The 21,558-nt window shown below is 46.4% G+C and overlaps 4 protein-coding genes across 7 annotated transcripts; 3 read left to right on the top strand and 1 right to left on the bottom strand.

Moving 5' to 3' along the window:
* The first annotated feature begins 198 nt into the window (after positions 1-198).
* dynlrb1 (dynein, light chain, roadblock-type 1) lies at positions 199-2,404 on the top strand. Its single transcript, XM_086118855.1, has 4 exons — positions 199-359; positions 1,281-1,356; positions 1,952-2,119; positions 2,202-2,404. The coding sequence occupies exons 1-4, from the start codon at positions 357-359 to the stop codon at positions 2,243-2,245; spliced, it is 291 nt and encodes a 96-aa protein (XP_085974981.1). The 5' UTR covers positions 199-356; the 3' UTR covers positions 2,246-2,404.
* A 950-nt stretch (positions 2,405-3,354) lies between these two features.
* Positions 3,355-5,796, top strand: map1lc3a (microtubule-associated protein 1 light chain 3 alpha). The gene is made up of 4 exons (XM_086116913.1): positions 3,355-3,570; positions 3,897-3,952; positions 4,031-4,137; positions 4,976-5,796. The coding sequence occupies exons 1-4, from the start codon at positions 3,531-3,533 to the stop codon at positions 5,148-5,150; spliced, it is 378 nt and encodes a 125-aa protein (XP_085973039.1). The 5' UTR covers positions 3,355-3,530; the 3' UTR covers positions 5,151-5,796.
* Positions 5,797-5,799: 3 nt separating this feature from the next.
* Positions 5,800-7,743, bottom strand: eif6 (eukaryotic translation initiation factor 6). 2 transcript variants are annotated; one of them, XM_086116910.1, is made up of 7 exons: positions 7,615-7,743; positions 7,331-7,452; positions 7,154-7,239; positions 6,889-7,064; positions 6,638-6,814; positions 6,385-6,569; positions 5,800-6,239 (listed from the first exon to the last, which is right to left on the bottom strand). In XM_086116910.1, the coding sequence occupies exons 2-7, from the start codon at positions 7,435-7,437 to the stop codon at positions 6,230-6,232; spliced, it is 741 nt and encodes a 246-aa protein (XP_085973036.1). In that variant the 5' UTR covers positions 7,438-7,452; positions 7,615-7,743; the 3' UTR covers positions 5,800-6,229. The 2 variants fall into 2 exon arrangements, with proteins under 2 accessions (XP_085973036.1, XP_085973038.1); XM_086116912.1 differs by having other exon boundaries at positions 7,619-7,731.
* sack1c (scaffolding CK1 anchoring protein C) lies at positions 7,176-18,570 on the top strand. 3 transcript variants are annotated; one of them, XM_086116907.1, is made up of 8 exons: positions 7,985-8,333; positions 8,422-8,506; positions 8,598-9,879; positions 10,004-10,605; positions 12,048-12,215; positions 12,334-12,458; positions 15,366-15,593; positions 16,269-18,570. In XM_086116907.1, exons 4-8 carry the CDS (start codon positions 10,033-10,035, stop codon positions 17,164-17,166), a joined length of 1,992 nt encoding a protein of 663 aa, XP_085973033.1. In that variant the 5' UTR covers positions 7,985-8,333; positions 8,422-8,506; positions 8,598-9,879; positions 10,004-10,032; the 3' UTR covers positions 17,167-18,570. The 3 variants fall into 3 exon arrangements, with proteins under 3 accessions (XP_085973035.1, XP_085973034.1, XP_085973033.1); XM_086116909.1 differs by lacking the exon at positions 7,985-8,333 and adding an exon at positions 7,176-7,322 and having other exon boundaries at positions 8,598-10,605; XM_086116908.1 differs by lacking the exon at positions 7,985-8,333 and adding an exon at positions 7,785-7,970 and having other exon boundaries at positions 8,598-10,605.
* The last annotated feature ends 2,988 nt before the right edge of the window (positions 18,571-21,558 follow it).

The following is a 21,558-nucleotide window of genomic DNA, read 5'->3' as shown; positions in this document are numbered from 1 at the left end:
TTTATTTTCTTTTTCTTTTGCTTGTTTGGACCCCTGTCAGCAATAAATAATTACAAATTTCACTAACAATGTTTTCCTGAGAGACATGACGTCATTGTTACGTGTGATCCTGTATGTGACGTAATTTTTCAGGAGATGCAGTGGCTCTCCTGGCGCGGCAGTGACGTCATTGTTGTTAGTTCGACTGATGTGTTCCATTTCTGACCACTGGAGGAGACACGTTGTAACTGTGGACAACGAAAGAAGAAAAAAAGGAAGACGAAGAAGTCCAACTCGGAAGTTACAGTATTTATTAGTCTCTGTTCTTGCAATTTATCACGCAAATCTTTTTAACTCTTTACAGCCGATCCCTCGAAATGGTAAGAAATTATGATGCTGCCATAATGCACTTAATGCCCCAAGTTAATATTCATATGTCGATGTCAGGAGCACCGTGAGTGTAGTTCGTCCTAATACTGCTTACACGAAGTGACGTTTTGTTTGTGACGGCTTGGGCGTTGTCATGTTAGCACGATGTTAATCTAAAAAAATCTTAGCACACTGATATCATCTTTCCTTCATCCGAAGTGACCGTTTTGAAGTAGCGAAAGCAGAAGCACATCACGTGACTGCAGGATCCTTATTGCGATTGTTCTGCCGTATTGTTTGTAACATTGTCTTATTCTAATCCAACGACAATGGTCAAATGTGAATGAAATACCATAAGTCGAAGTCATCATGTCACCCAATTGAGTTGACAAATTCACGTCAACATTTTGGTAGCAACGCACTGATGAAACACTCGACACATGAACACAAACCTTGTGCCTGATCCCATTCTTCCAGACATTGGGTCCTAATGGGCTTAATATGACAGGATGGTGAAGGGTGGAATGCAATATAACCCTCTGTCAGCCATGTGTCACTGTTGGTGGCTCATATTAGCAGCCGCGAGTGCCCAATACGATACTTGCTAACGGTCTTTGTGAAACCGATACTTGTTGTATTTGCTCATCTCTAAAATGTAATGATGATTAATATTGAGTGTGGTAATTTGAATTACAGTTCTAATATGACCAAACACCCATACTAGATTGGAAAAAATAAATTGTTGCGGTGGATTTTCAAGGCTTGAGGTGGCGTAAGAAGGATGCTCAACAAGACTAAAAGGTTGTACCCGGAGGGCAAGTCAAAAATTTGACGTAACATCAATTGAAATGGTGCTAAATGTTGTGCAGGTTTTTATCAACATACGTTTGGATTCAATGTTGACTTCCTCTGTGCTTGTTGTTGTTGCTCAGGCTGAAGTGGAGGAGACTCTCAAGAGAATTCAGGCCCAGAAAGGAGTTCAGGGGCTCATCATCGTCAACTCGGATGGTGAGATGACAGCGATGATGCGACCGCGACCGCATTCTATCTAATCGCTATAAAGGGGATTTGGATGTACTGAACCTTCATACTTCCTGAAAATACTAGCCCACTCAAAATCTCGTCCTCGTAATTGGGGAGAAGGCAGTCAAAGTTGCATTCACTCATCAGTACCCACGAGAATAGAATAGAATGAGATTGAAGGTTATAACTCACATCCCTGCTTTTGCAAATTATTTTTCCACTGAATGAATGGAAATTCCCTTCCAGCCTTCCCTTTAAAAAAACACTTTAATACGTGTATTTTAAGGTAGAAAAATGGCATACAAAGCTAAAAAACCAAACAAAAAAAACTTCGTTTTTAATGAACCCATACTAATATCGTCATCAAGATATGTGAGTCAAAAATATGGAGAAACGAAATGTACATATCGCACAGCTGTGCTCTTAAAATGGGTTCATATCTCAAAAGACGATGGCTCATATCGAGGTGGCGCTAACGCAGTTGGCTGAAAGTAGCGATCGAGTGTTCTCTCTCGCGTGGGACAACGGCCGGGCGAGCAGGTGGCAAATGTGGGAGTGTGTCAACTTGTGTTTGTCTCAGGGATTCCCATCCGCTCAACGCTGGACAACACCAGTACGGTGCACTACGCCGGCCTGATCCATCAGCTGGTCATGAAGGCGCGTAGCACCATCCGTGACATCGACCCTCTCAACGACCTCACGTTCCTGCGACTGCGATCCAAGAAGAATGAGATCATGATCGCACCAGGTCGGTCTGCACGCGGCAGTTGTCACCGCAGATGCTGCTACCGTTGCCGGCGCTAACGCGTCACCTGCTTTGTTTTATGCAGATAAGGACTACTTCATGATTGTCATTCAGAACCCGTCAGACTGAAGACCAGTGACCACTTTCCTGTTTTTAGCATCGCAAAGAAGAAAACGTGAACATGTCACTTTGATCAGCAAGTTATTTCACTATTTTTTCCTCCTTTTGTTGCCAGATTGTTATCGTCAGCATCAAATGTTTCCAATAAATGTTGTGAACATTTGTCAACATCTTGTTTGTATTCTCAACAAACAATGGAGCCTATCCTAACTCTCTTTGGGCAGTACATGGGGTACACCCTAAACTGGTTGCCAGCCAATTGCAGGGCACACATCGACAAACACCCATTCACACTCACAATCACACCGAGGGACAATATCGAATGTGTCAAATTAACTTACCAGACATGTTTTTGGAATGTGGGAGAAAACTGGTGTACCTGGAGAAAACCCACACGGGCATGGGGAGAACATGCAAACTCCACATAGACTGGATACGAACCCACGACCTCTGCACTGTGACCACAGCTGATCACTTTACCATTCATCAATCCATTTTCAACGTCACTTATCCTGAACATTGTCGGAGAGAGGTGCTGGACCCGATGCTAGCTGACTTCGGACAGAAGGCAGACTATACCCTGAACTGGTTGCCAGTCAGTTGCAGAGCACATATAGAAACAAACAACCATTCAAACCCACATCCACACCCACAATGAGTGGGAACTGATCCCACGCTGCCCACAAGTCAAGGAAGTGCAACAATCCACCATCAGCGACCACTGGAAAACATGCGAGTGTTTTTTCTTTTCGGGTGCGTGACGTCATGTGGAAACTTTGCTTCCAGCTACAACTTGTGAATTTGTCTCGTCAAAAATCATACAATAGCCTGGAAACCTGCCATTCATTTTTTTTGTATGATGCATCATGGGATGTACTGGACGTTCAAGTAAAAATGTAGAACTCCCTCAAGCAAAACAGAAAGGCCATGAGCAGCAGAATTTACTTCACGAAAGCACAAAACCTACTTTTATTTCTGTCTTCCTATTATATCACATTTTCTAATGCCATGATCGTATTGTTGTTAATACTGCATATTGTTATCCTAAGCATGAAAAAACCGATTTGTTGTGGTGGCAGGAAAGCCAAAAACGCCTGATTCCGAAGCCCCGCCCACGTTGGTGTTGTAACAAAATGGCGTCGGTGTCATTTACATGGAAACGCTGACGTCATTTGCGTATCAGTGTTTATGTAGTTTGCGGTAAACGAAAGCTTGCTTGCTTCTTTTTTCCCTCGTTGCTCGAGCAAGGTGACTACAAAGTGTTCCCAAGCTGCCGCAAACGTCTTCTTGCACGATGCCGTCTGACAGAACCTTTAAGCAAAGGAGGACTTTCGGTGAGTGGAAAAGCAAAACAAGCCAGCCGACGAGCTGGTCAGCCCGTCGGCCTATTTGCCACAACAGTACTCAGATTTGTAGTGTTTGGATTTCACTCGAAAGCCTTTTGTCACACATTTATAGCCTCATAAGTGGGGCAGTTAGTCTAGTCTAACCTAGCCCGTGGCAGCTTTGGGTGGTGATTTGAAGGGGCGAGGGGGTTTAAAGAAAACAAACAAGTAAACCTCCCTAACCTAGAAGTGAAAGGGCTCTGATGTCAAACTACTGAAAATGAATTCTCCTAATTGTTGTACTAATGGTGTTGTGTCGAAAATGTGGTCACCAGCTGAGCGATGCAAAGAAGTCCAACAGATCCGCAAACAACATCCCAACAAGATCCCTGTACGTACAGGCATTCACAATGACACAATTATTACACATGCGACCCGTGTATATTACCCAGCTCTGTATGTCTGTTAGGTGATCATGGAACGTTACAAGGGCGAGAAACAACTTCCTGTTCTTGATAAAACCAAGTTCCTTGTCCCAGACCACGTCAACATGAGCGAGCTGGTCAAGATTATCAGGTATGCACACGCCTGTCAAGTTATTTTCTTGTGGTATACGTCAGTGATGAGGGCACAAACTGCACCTTTTGCTTCACAAGCTGTAATGCGGAAGCGCTCGTTTCCAGCTGTGTTTTACAATCATTTATTGTATTGATTAATTGAATAATCTGCTAAAGTCTTCCCCTCCCAAATAAACAGCAATATTGCGATATTACGTGAAAGGGAGTGATGTATTTTACAATACAATACATCCTGATTTATAAAGCGCTTTCACAACAGCTGCAGCTGCAACAAAGCTTTTGCAACCTATTTGTAAATCAGAGGGACTTGTTGGCTACTTATTGATGCCAAGGAAAGACAACCAGTTTGCTCTAGTGTACTCATGACGCTACTTCGGGTTCAGCAACATAGCAATGACATGTTATTTGTACTGTGGTTGCCAATAAGTTCCATATTCCTAACAGATTCCACTGTCTTATTTTTGCCCTCATGATCCAGTTGCTGATTAACATCCGTCAGAAAATCGGCAAAAATGTTGCTGATTGTTTTCCAAATGCAAAGCAGACGTTTGCAAATGTCTTATTTTGAAATACAGGTAACATTGAAATGCTTTCAGGGAGGACTTATGAAGCTGGAGATTTAGAGGCTGAAATTGGTGGATTTGGACAGTTCGAAATTAAGCAATGTTTCAAGACGGTTCATCGCTGATCAAAATAAGTGTCGGTTACTTTGACATTGAGTTGTTCAGGTTTTTTTTTTCTTGACACATTTGTGGTGGTCTGGAACATATGCTGATGCTAATTGGCTGAGCGTTCCTATTGAGAAGCACTAACTTGAGCCACCCACTCCCACACAGGCGTCGTCTGCAGTTGAACCCCACGCAGGCCTTCTTCCTGCTGGTCAACCAGCACAGCTTGGTTTCCGTGGCGACACCCATTTCTGAGATCTATGAACAGGAGCGCGATGACGATGGCTTCCTTTACATGGTGTATGCCTCTCAGGAGACCTTCGGCCGCACTCACCACTTTTAAGCTTTTATTTTGAAGGACCGTAGGAAGCAGCTGGCACATTCACGCAAAAGTTTGCCTGCGGTTCGATAGCACTAGTGTATATTGGGTTTCCCAGAAAGCAAACAAAAGGTCTGCAAATAGTCCTGATGTGCTCTCAATTTCCTGCTAAACATTAAGTGGAGCACTGTGTGTCGTCTTGTAAAAGGCAACGGGTTCGTTGGATGTTCTGCTGGCTGGCGGACGAGGACATGAAGAAGGCGGCTTCATTTTTAGGAAATACAATTTTTGCAGTCGTTGGAAATCACTTAGCTCTCATGCACATACAATGTTTATCTGACACACTGGCGCACACGTGAGTGACCCTTTTTTTTTCTTTGCATGCGGACAAGCTGGTCAAATGTGAGCTTAGTTTATCTTGTCAACCTTCAAGTTGACTCAAACGCTAACAGGACCAAACTAGTGTATTTTGTCTTGTTCTATCCTCGTCAGGAGCACTACAAACCTCGCATGTCCACTGTTTTTTAATGTACATTTTACTCTTAAAATTGTTGAAAAATCTGTAAACCAAAAGATGAAAGGCGGCTCGTGTGTTTCAATGATGTCATGTTGTATTTAAGTGTTGTAAATAACGCCTTAGCTTGAAGCTAATTAAAAAGTAAAAAGGAAATGGTCAGCTTGTTCTTGTTTTTATTGCCATTAAAAAGACTCAAAAAGCCTCAGGGGGAGGTCTGCATTTGGTGAAAATAACTATGTATAAAAAAAAAAATCTGATTGGGTGCGATAACATCTCAGCATATTGGTGCCATGATTTGAAGTGAGGTCAAACTAAATGTGTGTTTCTCAAAAGTTGAGTGAAGACCGTGATGACATCACACAGCCTTTTGGACAGGTGACCACATTGCTGACTGATCTTGACACGCCCATCAAATGTTCCGCGGCCGGCCGGAAACGAACGTGGCCAGATGGGCAAATGAGTCACTTCCTGCAGTGCCATCCCCTTGTGGGCAAATGAAGCAGCCATCTTGAGCCTCACTGGAGGCCACGCCCAAAGAATCCTCCAAAGTCCAAAATGTTGACGTGGTGTGCGACTGCTGCCCTTCTTACGCCATGCTGAATACACACATACAAAAGACATTACTTCACATCAACAATGTGTGCCACTTCAGCTTAAAATACATGTGTGTGTTTATAAGTGTGCAGGCCTATATTTGAGGGATGACGAATACATGAGTCTGGTTTATGCAGTGTGTCCAACCTGTCGATGAGAGAGTCCCTCATGGCAGTGGTGATGGCGGAGGGCCGTGCGTCATCACTAAGCCCAAAGACGCTCTCGATGACAGACATCTCAGTGCTGGTGGTGTCCAGTCCGCAGAAGGCCGACCAGTCATTGACTACCATTCCCGCCGCGATCACGTCGCTGCCCCGATTCACTGTGCCCGTCTGTGATACACGCATGCCCGCGTCAAGAGGTGGCTAATCCCACGTGAGTGGGTGGGGCGAGTACTCACCACCAGAGGGACCTGCAGGAGAGATGACAGCTCATCCTGGTCCTCGATGGACGTCTTGGGGTGCACTAGGCCACCCCGGTTGCTGAAGGCGCAGTAGGAGCCCACCAGAACCTGATCAGCCACCGTGTGGCGGAACACCTCCACCTTCAGCGTGTCGCACAGGACCTCCTCTGTCTCCTGGGGACGGTAAAGCCTGTAAACCCATGCAGTCAAGGGCGCGGGTGTGCACGGGAGCAGTCGGTTGGTCTGACCCTGTCCAGGTCCGGATGGACAAGCGCCACGTAGTCATTGCACGCGATGACGTTCCCGAGTGCGGAAAGACGCTCTTCTACCCTCTGGATGCTGACAGACGAGGGAAGGCAGTTGCGGATGTGCTGCAGTTCTTGGTCCGTGGTGTTGTTTGGGACCAACAGGCCGTGACGGTTCCCTGCAGACACCGACTCACGCCGTCACCTTGCTATTCGCTAAAAGTGACGGAAATGGCGAAAGCGACGGAACTTGGCGTCAGGGACTCACCCACACACATGCGTCCGATGATACGACAACCGGCAATGGACGCGTGAACCACCGGGATGCTTTCGGACAACTCGCCTTCGAACACACTGAGGAAGGATAGGGGGCCCATCAGTGACGTTAAACGGTCGGTCGGGCGGCCAGCCCACAGAGACACGGCGACGTAATTCAGGTACTAACCTGTAGAAGTTTTCTGCGCCGCCGATGGCCACCAGACAATATGTGTTGGTGAGTTTGGCGAAGCAACCGATCTCGTTGTTCTTCTCGAAGGCGGCGCGCACAGCCATCGCGACGCAAATAGCCTGACGGACACACACAAGGCGGAAAAGAGCAGCGACAAAGCCAAAGCTCGGCGTTAGCACGCAAGGTAGCACACGAGTGGCTTAGTTGAACGCAGGGACGCCACTCATTAAGTTAATCGGGCGGCTACGTCAATTGTTGTGGAAGGGGAACCAGTAAAGCACCTGCCGGAAAAAAGTTGGCCTCTCAATTCTTTTTCTTACGAGTACGCGTGTTTTTCACGGCCTCACGTGTTCACTCCTGCTAGACTTCTACGCGATTAGGTCATACACTGACGCTTGTACGTCATGACGTAACGCGCTCTGAACCGGAAAGATTCAACAAATTGTTTATTTTCTTCCTGTATTAATAGAAGGCTGAAATGAACTGTTTTGATGGAGTTAATATGAGGATGCGTATGTTTAATTGGAAGACAACGTTTTAATAAAGGATTATAGTCTTGTCAATGAGCCAAACAACAGAAGCTTGGCGCTCATTAAGCCGCCCCCTTGAGCAGTTGGAACTGAACAGGTCAACACAGGCACGTAACGCCTCTTGGACGCTGCGGTTGGTCGCCAAGCTTGTGACGTTGCGGAAACAAATCTCTGCTTTTGGTCACCTCTAACTTGTCTCGTTTACGTTGCGACATTGGACAGTAGCCTTTTTTATTCTCGACCTTTTCAGCGCGGAGAGGTTCCCGGATTGTTGTTTTGGTTCTTGTTTGTCTGTTATATTTCAAACGCGTCATCACAACATGCATCTCCATTCGAGTGTGTGCGCGCGTGTGTGTGTGTGAGATTTCCCTCTCCAAAGTCGAAAATCTTTGGGGCTAGCCTGGAAACAGGAAGTGCCGTGCTGCGTTTCAAGTGCACCATATAGCGACCTCGGAGTGCGTCAAACGCTGGTCAGACAGATGGGTCAACTTTTTGTCCGTCATATTAGTTGGAAATAAAAATCACGTGAAGTATTGACGACGATGATGTTATGTTCAGGAGTGAAGCAGGATGGGAGGACAACAAAGTCAGCCAGACCAACGAGAACAAGACACGCCCCCCTCTGGCATGCCTCAATCGCAAGGTCAGACACTCGCGACCGTGTGTGTTGTGTGTGTGTGTGTGTGTGTGTGTGTGTGTTGAGTCAAGCCAGTAAAGGGGTGTTGTGCTTTCAGGAGAGCTGCCGCAGTGCATGATGGGAAACAGGAAGGTGGACGACATGAGCTTCCTGATCTCATGCACCAACTGGTATTGACGATACGGTGTGCAGGAGTCAATCATGGAAAGCGACACCAACGCGAACAGGTGCTGCAAGTGGCTCACTGTGGCGGTCATGTTGATGTCACAGGCAAACGATTATCCATGTGTGTGTAGTCCAGTTGTACCAATGCTACAGCACGCATGAACACATTTGGAGAAGCATGGACTTCCCTACCCATGGACTTATGATTTGATGTTCAAGCTCGATTCGTAGTCATTGTGTTGTGCCTTGTAATTTCATTTCATTTTTGTTGGAGATACAATTTTTCAAATAGATGTAACCAAGGAAAAGAGGCTGAATGAATGTAAGTGCTGGTGTTAATGCAAGGTGGGCCAGATTCAAGGTGGGAAAGCCCCCCACCCGAGCCACCTCCTATCTGTTGTTTGCCCATGCAGCCCTCCCTTGTGCTCTCCTGCATGTTGCACATGTGGTACATGCTTGTTTGTGTGTGGTCACGGTGCATGCTTGTGTTTCGTCAGCATCCTTGTGAAAGTTGACTCAGTGTTGACCAAAGAGGAGGAGCAGCCACTGACATCCTCATCTTCACACTCTTTATTATCATAAGCAAATCAAGAGCAAACAGGGACAGAGCACATTCTAATGGTGGACTTGGAATGGTGTACAGTATACGCACAACATGGGTAGGGCACTCGACACTTTTGAAATGTATGTATGAAAGGAAGCAAGAGAAAGGCTTTTCACATGAAATCTTAATCAGAACCCTAAACCTGCCTTGAAACCCTAATCCAGTTGAACTACCTAATAAGGCTGTCACGTTTTATATTTTTAGACTTGTTTATGATATTGATTATGCCACTGAATAAATGCATAACATTTTATTTTGCATTGAAGTGTATTCCAAAACCATTTCTTCCCGCAGTTACTGTTTAATTAAAAAATACTGTATATTTGGTATTGTTTAGGCAACTAGCTGTTATAACCCAATGAACAATTAGGACATAATTACACAAAAGTGCAGAGAGGCAATGAAAGGATGGGATTAGTGCGGTATTTCATTACGCGTCAGCGTACTGAATAAGTGTGGACGTGATACGATCAAACGATTTGTTTGGAACTCAGCCCCAACTTCTGGGAGTAGCTTTTAAGTCGCTCGGAGAAGCGTTTGCCGCCAGCGGAAGTGACGTCGTGGAAGGGGCGGCGCTCGGGATTCTGAGTGACAGCCAAGGTATCAACAGGTGATCCGGAACCTGCCGAGCCACACAGCAAGCGATTGAGGACTCGCGTCACTTTACTTATTTTCTTACGCTCTTCTTCCTCGTCGACGTCGTCGCCTTTTCTCGGCTCCAACTTGGGGAAAAGTCGAATGAAAGTTTGCCCGGCGGCCAGCCATGAGTTCGTCGGAGAGTCTCCGTCCGGCCCCCGGAGGTCGCAAGCCGCTCGGCAAGTTGGCGGCCCGCCTCGAGGAGCTCAAGAGTCCGTGGCGGCAGGTATCATCGCTGGAACTCAGCCACAGCGAGGCCGCTCGCCTGGCCACCGACGCGCTGCTCGAGCACGGCGAGCCCGAGTACCGCCGTGTCCTTACCGAGGAGCGGGAGCTCAGCTTCTTGTCCCAAGCCGAGATCCAGTACATCACACTCCACCGGGACCCGGGGAGCGACGGCGCGGCGGCCGGGAGCGGGACTGGGACTGGGTCCGGGAGCGAGAGGGGAACCGGCCCGTCGTCGGCGGCGGAGGACCATCCCGAGGCAGGTGAATGCGACAGCGTCGATGACGTCGCGTCGGAGCTCACCTCCGGGACTTATTTCCCGACGATGACCGACGACGAGCCGCCGATCCTGGAGCTCGGGTGGCCGGACGCCCCAATGAGGTACGGGCCCTCGGAGACGCAGATCTACTTCCAGCGGGACAAGACCGTCAACGTCAAAGACAGAATACGCTCGCTCATCAACAAGGCCAAGAAGGTACGTGCCCGCGCACACGCACAGAGCGTCAAAAAGAAAGAAAGAAAAAGAGATGCACTCATGATAATCGAGAAAGGAGGACTCTGAAGAGAGAAGTACAATATAGGGACCCCTGCTGTTTAGAACTGTCGTCTAAAAACTTTTTTTCTCCCCTGAAAAAAAGCATTATTGGAAAAATATACCGCCAGTAACGGATGAGAGGTTCGCCCCCAAATTGTGCAAAAAGCTGCGAATGGCAAATATCCTACAGTAGCTACATTATGTGAACAAAGTGCACCTGCAAACGATAATTGCATCGGGTAGTTCTTGCTTTGAGCCTGGCAGAAGATGCGTTTCCACCACATGGGTTTTCTTTAGTGCTGCATATTCACATTCATTGACTCAAGGTTGCAAAGGTCATGAGTGATAACCAGATTGATGTGCCTTAGGGTTGGGCCATTATGGAAAAAAATACAGATACATTTGATTGCTATTGCCATCACAATAAATAAACATGGTTCCTCATTGACATTTCCTGGACTTTGTGCCGCTGAAGTATTTTGGTCTGCTGCGCCAAATGACTGATGACAAAGACGTTTATAGGAAGCCCCTTGTCTTGTGTGGACACAATTTGAATGCACGCTCAAATGAGCTCAATCTGCCTTTGTTCAGAGCAGACTGCACTTCCCTCCGTACAGCACGCCTGTGATCAAATCCGAGTCTAAGTAGCCAGCAGCGAATAATGTAACCTGTAACGATGACATTAAGTTATTGGGCAATAGACCTCGCTGGAGCAGTGCAAGTGAAATATTTGCAAGTGAAAAGCTGTTCGAAGAAACGGTTAGCAGAAATTGATCTGTCAGCTGAATGACTCAAATGATGAAATAATTTCATCAATCATTGTCCTCAAACATCAGTTGAAGCGCTACACAATACCTGTCCCACATCAGGAAAAAGTGCCAGTGCGTCTTGTATGATGCTTCGTTGGTTATCTTGCTGTCTGTGTGTAGTTGTATATTGTCTGCAATAAAGCATTTCATTGAAAGACTCGGTATTTGTTCAGCTATCAAAACTCAAACATAACTCGAAAGGACTAGCAGAAAACAAATGAGCAACAAGTGAAAAAAAAAAAGCAATAAGTAAAACTAAATACTGGTTCCCTTTTTGGCCTATTTGAGGCTGTGTGTTGCACTGCATGCAATGTAGATGCACATTTGCAAAGAAAAAAAATAGAAGAAGAAAGTCATGCTTGGACAGAACTTTATAAATATACTGTAACTCGATTTTACGATTTTATTCCATCGACTCTTGCTCTATGACGTATGTGTATGTGTTCCGATAGCTTTATGTGCATATGTATATACAGTACATGTATGTGTATATATATATATATACATACAGTATATATACATACATACATACACACACTTCAGTAATTTCGTGTGCGCGTGCATGCGTTGCAGGTGATCGCAGTCGTCATGGATGAGTTCAGTGATGTGGATTTGCTGTGTGACCTGATGGAAGCGTCCAGCAAGCGCAAAGTTCCCGTCTACATTTTGCTGGACCACAAGAAACTTCACCTCTTCACCGACATGTGCTCCTCTTTGGACGTGCACGGTGTCAACATGAGCGTAAGGGGCTCCACGTCGCCTCCCGGTGCGCGTGTGGAAACGCGACGCGCACCCCGGCAGACTCATGCTTCCTCTTCCTCATCATCACTCTGACTCCCTGTTCCTCTTCCTCTGGCAGAACATGCGCATACGCAGCGTGTGCGGTGACACATACTGCACAAAGAGCGGGAGGAAGTTCAGTGGCCAAGTCCTGGAAAGGTTTATGATCATCGACTGTGAGGAGGTCATTGCCGGATCCTACAGGTCACTTATGGACACACGCAAGCTTTAAAACGTTGTTTTCTTGCATCACATCTCACAAATAGAAAAAAAACACAGGCGTTTCTTTTTTGAGCGTGTGAAAAGGAGTGCTTCTGCTTAGAAAAAAATGTCCCTTTAATCAAAACGATGTATAGTGACAAAATGTCGATATTGTTCAATCAAACCATATTTCCGAGAACTACTGGAGCTCTTCTCTATTGACAGCCATGTTGGTTACTGAAAGCAATGGATGTCAGTGGAAATTACGGAAGCTAGTCAAAAAAAAAATTAATCTACATCGTCCTGACAAATCCGTTTAAATTAATTGTTAAAATGACATCCCCCTGGGACATGCGCATACACACACACACACACATGGGCCCATAAGCAACAAATGTTATTGTGTGAGCATCACGAGTTGGTGCAAGCTCAATTTTTCTGCCATGGCAACCGCCCTGTGAGTCGCCCACTTCCCGTTTACTGGAGGATGGCAAATGGAGTTGGTTAGTTTGCGAGGTGTGACAGCGCGCACGCTGGCTGGAATGAAGGGCGAGGCTCCACCTACCCGTCGACCTGCGTATGGAATTTCAAGCTTGCCAACTGGGTGTGTCTGCCAATGACTTTCATGTCCTCAACACGCCTTCGTATCATTGACATTTGTGCTTGATGCATATATATATATCGACGCTGTCGGGCGGAAAGCACGTCTGTCCAAATACGGCCAATTTTCCATTCTTCACAAATACTAGTCTGTACCTACTTGGTCTGTTGTGTTGAGACAATACTAACTAAAACCAACCAACAACCAAGCAACCAACTGAAAGTGTGGAACGTAGCTTGACAAGATATGGGGGAATCCTTGCCGCATGCTATTTATCGCCGCTCCAGCTCTCTGTGAGCTACAGCTTGCTAGCTCACATGACAAGCCACAAGGAATTAATCACGGTTTCCGTGGTTTCTGGCTAGTATTGTTATCAGGGATCGAGGACGGGGAGAAGGATAAAGAATCCATGCTAACGGCTATGCGTGGCTGATGCTGTACACTTGGGGATGGCTGGAACTGTGTTCTCGTGGAGAGTAACCAATTTTGAACAGCGAAATAAGAGGCAACTTTAGTGTCTGCAGAGAAAAAAAAGATAATGCGACACAGGAAACAAATTAGTACGTCAACCGAGAGGACAGGTTCAAAGTATATTCAGGTCATAAATATTGTTGTATAAAATGAGGTAACCGTCATTACTCCCATGAGGATTAGGAATATAAGAAATAGACAAAAACATGCAACTCTCAAATCCAATCTATCAACAATGACTTTTTTTTTTTTTTTTTTTTAGTGAGCAAAATAGCTTGTTGTTAGAATTCGGACTCTGACGAATATGATTTTCTAGACTTTTTTTTTTTTTTTTCCCCCTACAGTTGTAAAGAATGGCTAAAGGCTAATTCATCCCTAGAAAGCAATATTTTGGATGTTGACACACTGAAAATGTCAAATACTTTTGCTTCAGGCTGAAACTGCGTGCACCATTACAAGGTTGTTGCAATGAATACGACACAATAAAAATGTAGAAGCTAGGATCGGGGAACCATTATTTCTATACAGTAGACTTATGATTGTGTTGTGCAAGTAAACAGTATGACTAATTCTTTTCATCCTTGTACATAATATGGTGCAATTAACCATCGTGTGGTAATGAATTTCCCCCAAATGAGTTGTGGCGCTACACGCTCTCTGCTGCTCCCTCCCTGAAAAGTCTTCGCGGAGCTCCTATGGTGGAATAAGATCAGAACATTAAGCGCAGTCCAGGTTTGTGTACTACATCATCTTGAGGCGGATGCTGTTTCGTTTGCTTTGGCTGGTGACCAACGAAACAAGTCACAAGAATTTCAAGCTCAATGTGAAAAGTGACAAGTCGTCATTCCGGTTGCTCGAGATTTGGATCAACGCTGAACGCTGGCACCAGGCAAATGCATCTGACTCCGCTCTTGCTAATCAGGTTAAACATGCGAACCATATGTGTGCAGGATGCAGCTATAGATCGGGTGTCAACATTGGGATAATATTTCTTTCTTTTTGTCTATCACAAAAAGGGAACAAGAAAAGTGTGTGTGTGTGTGGCGGGGGGGGGGGGGATCACTGAACACAGCTTAGAAGAATATCATATATATCACTCTCCCTACCCAGTGTTTTCCTTTCTGAACTCTGACTGTAAATTTCCCCATTGCGGGACAAATAAAGGATACCTTAATCTTAATTAATCTTAATATGATAATGCACGGCAGTGCATATATGTCGATATTTCATTATCATACCATCAGAATCTAATATCGTCAATTGGCGATATTATTGAATTGAAGCCATATTTTATGAACACTTATGATGTTAGCGTAACAGTTGTGTTGTGCACTTCTTTCTCTCCTATTGCACAGTATACTGCAGTAACTCGTCGTGCAGTAATCTTCATGACACAATGTTACAAATATGGACATTCAAACAAATTGCTCCGGATGTGAATTTCTTGAGGTTGGCAGCTCTGCGAAAAGCTTTCTGTCGCTTTTTCACAAGTCACAAATATTGTATTGAATAGAAGCACGGCGTATCGTTGCACCCCCCCCCCCCCCCCCACACACATCTCTTTGGTGTTAAAATATGCTGATGTGGCTTCATATTCCAAAAGTTTCCGGAATGAATTCAAAGAATAACATGTTAACAAAAGTGCTGAAGGCTCGCCACTGAGGGCTAACGCAATGCTAGCCGCAGCTCAGCCCCTGCTGGCTAACGCTAGCGCCTGCTCATGCTGACCGCTGGAGTGACATGATATTATTCCTAAGTGCTCATGTTGGACTTGTTGATTGAAAGTTATTTGTGTGTGTGCGTGTGTGTGTGTGTGTGTGTGTGCGTGCGCAACGCAGCTTCACATGGCTGTCAGCCCAGGTACACAACAACATGGTGATGCATTTCTCGGGTCGCATCACGGAGAGTTTCGACCGCGAATTCCGCTGCTTGTACGCCGACTCTCAGATCATCGAGTGCTTCTACAGCGAGGACGACGAGGGTGTTCCGTACTTCCCGCTCTACCAAATGCCCATGATGATGAGCAGCTTCACGCCGCTCATCAAGGCCGATCTGCTTTCAGACAGGTACGCACACCACCGTGGTGCATTAAAGGCGACAGATGGTGCCAAGAACCACTGGGCACTACTGACAACTTTTATCAAAAGACGTGTTTGCAACTGGGCAATCTCTCAACACTTTACCAGATGGTTGTTGTACTTGTAGCACTTAACATTTTGGAATTTGACCACGTTTCCCATCAATGTCGCAACGGCAAACGCCCGCCTCAAACTACAAAGCAAATGTGAGCCTTCTGCGGCAATGTCAACCCTTGTGGCCGCCAATTTAGAGTGTTCTAATATTAATAATGAATTTTAAAAGTGTTATTCTTTGCCTTGGTATTGAAATGCCCTCATGGGAGAATCCAACTGAATCTCTCGTGATCGTCACTTACTGGAAGAAATCGTAGGCAGAGCTGCAGAGCAAATCTGCTTTTCAATGTAAGCCTTGGCCCAACAGTATGCGGTTGAGAGATGGATCTCCTCCTGAAACCGGCCGATATCACCATGGAAACATGGTTGTAAATAGAACGCAAGTCTCCAACACGGTGTGTACCCTGCCTCTCGCCCAAAGTCAGCCGGGATAGGCTCCGGCATCCAAGCTGCCAATGTGTCTCCTTCGATGTGCTTTTTTTTTTGTCAGTGGCTGCTGTGCGTTTCTTTGTCGTCTTGGTAACGGCCCGTTCTGGTCCTAACCGACAGGCAGCGGCCCGGTTCCGACAACTCCAGCAGCCAATCGGACTGCAGCCTGTCCAGCGTGAAGGCGGCGCCCGGCCTGATCTGCAACCCTGTTTACAAGGTGACCCAAGGTCACGATAAAGTCGACCCGCTGCCCTCTCACCTCAGTCTGGAGCGGCGCGGCGCCGAGCGGCGGCTTCAAAACCTGGTGTCGCCTCACACCTCCTCCAACGGGGCGGCCAATCACAGTCCGCTCTTGGAGCGCCGGACTCTAGCCTACGGCCTGGAGCGGACCAAGAGCAACGCGGCCGAGATCATGTGGGCTCACCGGGTAGGCGCGCCATCCAAGCTCCAGGGTCTAGGACTGTACGAGCACAAACTCAACCTGTTCCATCCCACGCCGCCGCCACCTCGCCTCCACCGGAGCCACACGCCCCCGCTGCTGGTACCGGAAACCAAACTGGGCACCAAGCACACAAGCTCATCCAATCAGCTCTTTCACAAACTGTCGGACTTCTTCCTGCCGCTGTCGAGCAAAGACCACATGGCCAGGTCGGCATCTCCTATCGGCACCGTGGCGTGGGGGGGGCCTGACCTCTCGCTCAGCGAGCCCGAGAGCCAGCAGGCGCCTCCGCCACCGCCCCCCTTGCTCCAGGTTCCAAGGCAAGACCAGAACCTAATACAAGACAAAAGCACCAGAACGGAACAAAGCGCACAACAGGACAAAATGACCAAGCAGGACCCAATGACCAAGCAGGACCCAATGACCAAACAGGACCAAATGACCAAGCAGGACCAAATGACCAGGCAGGACCAGAAGCGCATGACTCTGGGCCACAGCAAGCTAGATCTGGTCAACCAGTACAACAAGATGAAGAACAAGCAAGTTTATAGTCGCTTTGAGCTCAAGAGCTCCCAGTGACATCTTGGGGTGATCAACCCAGAGCGACCTCAAGACACCCAAATGCTCCGAACTTGTCTGGAAACCCAGGAGGAAAAACCCCAAACCATCCAATTAATTTGCAAAGAATTCTCTAGGTTCTCCGATGGTGTCGATTACCCGGGAGGACCAGCGCACCAAACCAGCAGATAAGACCCAACCAACCAGAAAGGCATGACTTTGGGCCGCAGCTTGCTCGATCAGCTCACCCAGTACAAGATGAAGACCAAGCACGTTTATATTTACTTGGAGCGCTTGAGCTCCAAGTGACCTTCTGGTGAACTCCAAGGGCTTGATTTGCAAAAAAGTTTGGGTGTACAAAAACGGGCACAAAGCTTGATTGCTCATGAACACAATTGGAAGCGGGCGTACCGTCCGGGCGCAACCGGATCACAATGGCCAAAGTGGCACAAAATTGCCACGCGGTTCATCATTTTGTGTGTTGCGGGTGGATGGATTTGGAAGGTTAAAGCCTGACGGCAGCGATATGCCGTGTCTTTTAGGAGCGCCGAAGTCAATTTGTATCTTGCGCACTTTCAAGGTGCAACCATTCTTCCATCCAGACTTCTGACACACAAGCACCATGCGCAACTCGCGTCAAGTCGTACGGTGGCCCGAATTTCCTGATCATGGAGTTTTCATGAGGCTCGTGAGATCCATTTTGAAAATATGTCACACTTTGGTTGTGACGCTAACTTGCGTAGTGGTTTGTCTGATCTTTGCTAATGACGTGCGCGCGCTTCATCTACAGGCTACTTTGCTGGAGCGTGTGTTTGGGTCCCCCCCCCCCCCCCCCCATTGAAATCCAATCCAATAAATGCTATTTCTTCGGAATACTGTGCTCGTAACTGAACGCTTGCAAATTTAGTTCACTAGGTTGCTAAGCAATACAAAAAAAAAAACCCACACACATACACTCAGGCCAAAAACTAAATTAGTGAGCCCCAACGACTGCGAGGAATCTAGGAAACAAGTCCATCAGATCGACTCTCCTCAATTCGTCGTGTACGCGTATGGCTTGACTGTATATTTGTATATAATTTGTTTGCGATACTCAAACAGCACGGTGGAGTGTCGTAGGTGGTGCCTGACACTTTGCCCTTGGCGGAGGTCATAAGGAGGTGTGTACATATTTGCAAATATTCTATGCAAACATATATTCTGCAGAAAAGGACCGAGTTTTGTTTGCCTTTTTTTCTTGGAGTGATGGACATCATAGAACTCCCAAACAAACACCTTCATGTTATTGACTTAGCAAAGCGGGATTGTCACAGCAACTTGTTTTATTTGATCAAGAAATGCGTCAATGCTTCCTTTTCTGAGAATCCATAACGTCAAATCTTTTTCGGTTGTTGCCTTTGTAGCAATTAAAAAAAGAAAAATCAACATTTTGTATTTGGTCATTTGCAAGACATTTAGAAGCTTCTCAGAACATTTCCCATCTGCCTTTTGTTCGTTCCTTTGAACTTGTTTTTGACGTTTGAATATTTCTTCGCATTTTCATGCATTAACGTCTTTTCGTGTGCAAAGTGACGCTTGCGACTTTAACCAGCAAAGGAGCCACAATAGCGACATAGCTTTTTCTTCTTTACTTGACTTTTTTTTCCTCCCTTTACAGTGGATAGAAAAAGGGTGTGCACACTTGTGCAACCACATGATTGCAGTTTGTATTAACTTTGTATTTGGCGTTATTGCAAGAAAATGTTTGGAACTTACTCATTTTGGTCTCAATCTTATTCTTGCTGAGACTAGGGGTGTGTAGACTTTTTATATTCACCATTTTTTCTTTTTTAGCTTCATTCTAAAACAACCCAACATGGGTTCATAAGTGACCGACAAAAAACACGTTTTTGGGCTTATTTTAGAACACGGGAGTTCAGTTGACTCCTGTTGGAGTCCAAATTGTCCATCAACCTTGCTGGAGGCCATCAGCTGCAGGCGGCTCCTTTCCTGTTTGAGTGCAACATGACCCTGGGGAGCTCCCGCACAATATGTCTCTTTCGCTCCCGCACAATAGCCGCTTCCCTCACACAGGAAGTCCACATCCCGCTTCCTGTCAACACGGCCACAAACCAAGAACAGACGTCAACGAGGGAACGCTGCGCCTTCAGGGCCGCGCTACTCTGCTTGACTCCACATTGCGGCTCGCAACGATGCCCTGGATAAGAATTTCGGCCAAGTCGGACTGTTTGTTGACTGCGGGAAGCGCACGTGCATAACCGCTGCTTGGAAGAGGGGATGAGATGAAAGCATTTTTTGTGTGGCTGCGTTGCACTATGATGGGAAGGAGAGTGACGAAGGAGAATCAAGTCGGATGAAAGCTGTCCATTGTATCGCATGAATTTCAGTGGACTGAATTATTATTTTTTTGAGCACTGTGAGGGTGTTTAGTAGAAAGAAGCAGAGAAAGCCAGAGTGTGATAACCCCTTTTGTTCAGAACAAAGAACAAACAACGATGAAGGGATTCAAAGACATTTACATGCAATCTGAAAAAAAAAAAACAAGAATAAATTAGGACGTTTTGCAAAAGAATCATTGTAGTCACACATTTGTAGAACGCATGCAAAAGGGCAAGTATGACATGACGCAAACGTCATGTCGTCTCATGACACAATGACGACCGATTGTCAAAGTGGGATGGGGCTGTGTTGAGAATGAAGCGGTCGCATCGAAACATTTCTTCGCACGCCACCCACCAGTTCACAGGCCCGGCCGGCATTCAGCTCTTGTCGGCTGTGTCACCACCACAATGATTCACCGGCTTAGTTAGTGAGTTTGGACAGCCCTGGTCTAGTCTTTGTTGTGGAAACGCGACCATTTATCGGCCATGTTGTCGGCTCCCCCTTCCCCATGGATGCTGTCCCTTTTTTGGGATGCAAATGGACAGTGCGTGTTCAAGATGCCCTGCGGCCACGTGAGCAGTTGTGACATGGAAACTCCCTCATTGAGATGGGACTCGCTTGAAAAAAAGACTTGCGGCCGGGGACGTGAGGACACACACTTTGAAAACAATCCGTCCTCACAACCCATGGATGGAAATATTTATCTCGTAATGGATGCCGACTTGAGCTGCGTGATTGAGAGTAGGGGGGTGAATAAAAAAATAGACTTCCCGTGTCTTCTAAGAGACTTCTAAACTGGGCTGGCGGCCCAGACTTTTAGCTCAGCGGTCAGCATTCTGCTCTCCCAAACCGGCAGCGCCGATTCAATACCCAAGTTGGCTGGACGCCGCAACAGTAAAAAAAAAAAAAAAACTCCACTTGTCCTTTGTCGAAGTCAGTGACTAAGCTTCCGTCTTGAGTTTTGTGACGTGACGTCGCCACGGCAACGAGAGCGTGCCCACAGAAGCACTGCCCGTTTTGCCACAGACACAGAATGAAAACCTCAGGAAAGAGATTTATTTCCTGCCACGTCCGTGGATGCTAAAGGTCAGCAGCCTGCTTCTCGCTGCTTCCTGTTGCCACAGCGAGGCCCTTCGTGTCACACGAGCTAGGTGGAGCTAGCTTGTGTCAAGTCCTTACTTTATTCACGTCATCCCTTATTTTCAGTTTCTTTTCAAGGGCTGTTTTTGCCTTTCACTAACGACATGAACAGCACCGACAAGTCGGCCATTTGCTGGCCATATTAGTACAATTTTCCAAGCCCTCAATGCACATCGGTGTCTTACCAACGCCCCCCCCCCCGACTCCCATCCACACATTTTCACCAAAATGTCCAATTCTATTATCTCTGCACAGCGTTTGAAAGAATGTTTGCTATCAACTCATTTCACTTAGAGTTACAGCACACTTGAAATGGCAGAAGAAAAAATGAAAATTTCTTTTTTTTTTTGATAAGCAAGGAGGAACAATTTGAAGGCCATCCCTGTGAAGAAAAAAACCCAACAGCACGCTGCCCATCATCTGTCGTTATCATGACAATTCTTCTGGCAATCGAGATTTGCGCAAGGCGTGTAAATCTCTAACCATGCACGAACCTCTTTTTTAAATTCCTGTTATAAATGAATAGGTTGTGCGAGGATTCTTTTGGCGTAAATATCCAATCCGCATGAATGTTTTGACCTTGATTTCATGTTGTGTTGTTGTTCATGAAAGATGAGCTTGCCGTACGTGAGTGACCCTTTTCAGCTTTTGACTGACATATGCCACATCAAAATCACCCGAAGGAAAACTCGTGAGCAACAACCAGCACGGGCCCGCATCCAACGGCTGATCTCGCGGGAGGCAGAAAGGGATTCACTGAAGTCGTTTTGACTCACGAGCTCCTTCCCGACGAGGAACTTTTCTCGGTGCTCTGACTCCGTGGCCGAGCAATGAGTGAGTAAACACCTCCCACCACAGGAGAAGAGAAGAGCACGCCCACCTGAACGCAAA

This window comes from Hippocampus guttulatus, chromosome 8 (assembly GCF_054856545.1).
Source record: "Hippocampus guttulatus isolate MCC_2025c chromosome 8, RoL_Hgut_1.0, whole genome shotgun sequence".
Lineage (NCBI taxonomy): Eukaryota > Metazoa > Chordata > Actinopteri > Syngnathiformes > Syngnathidae > Hippocampus > Hippocampus guttulatus.
This window is presented reverse-complemented; position numbering and strand designations above follow the sequence as displayed.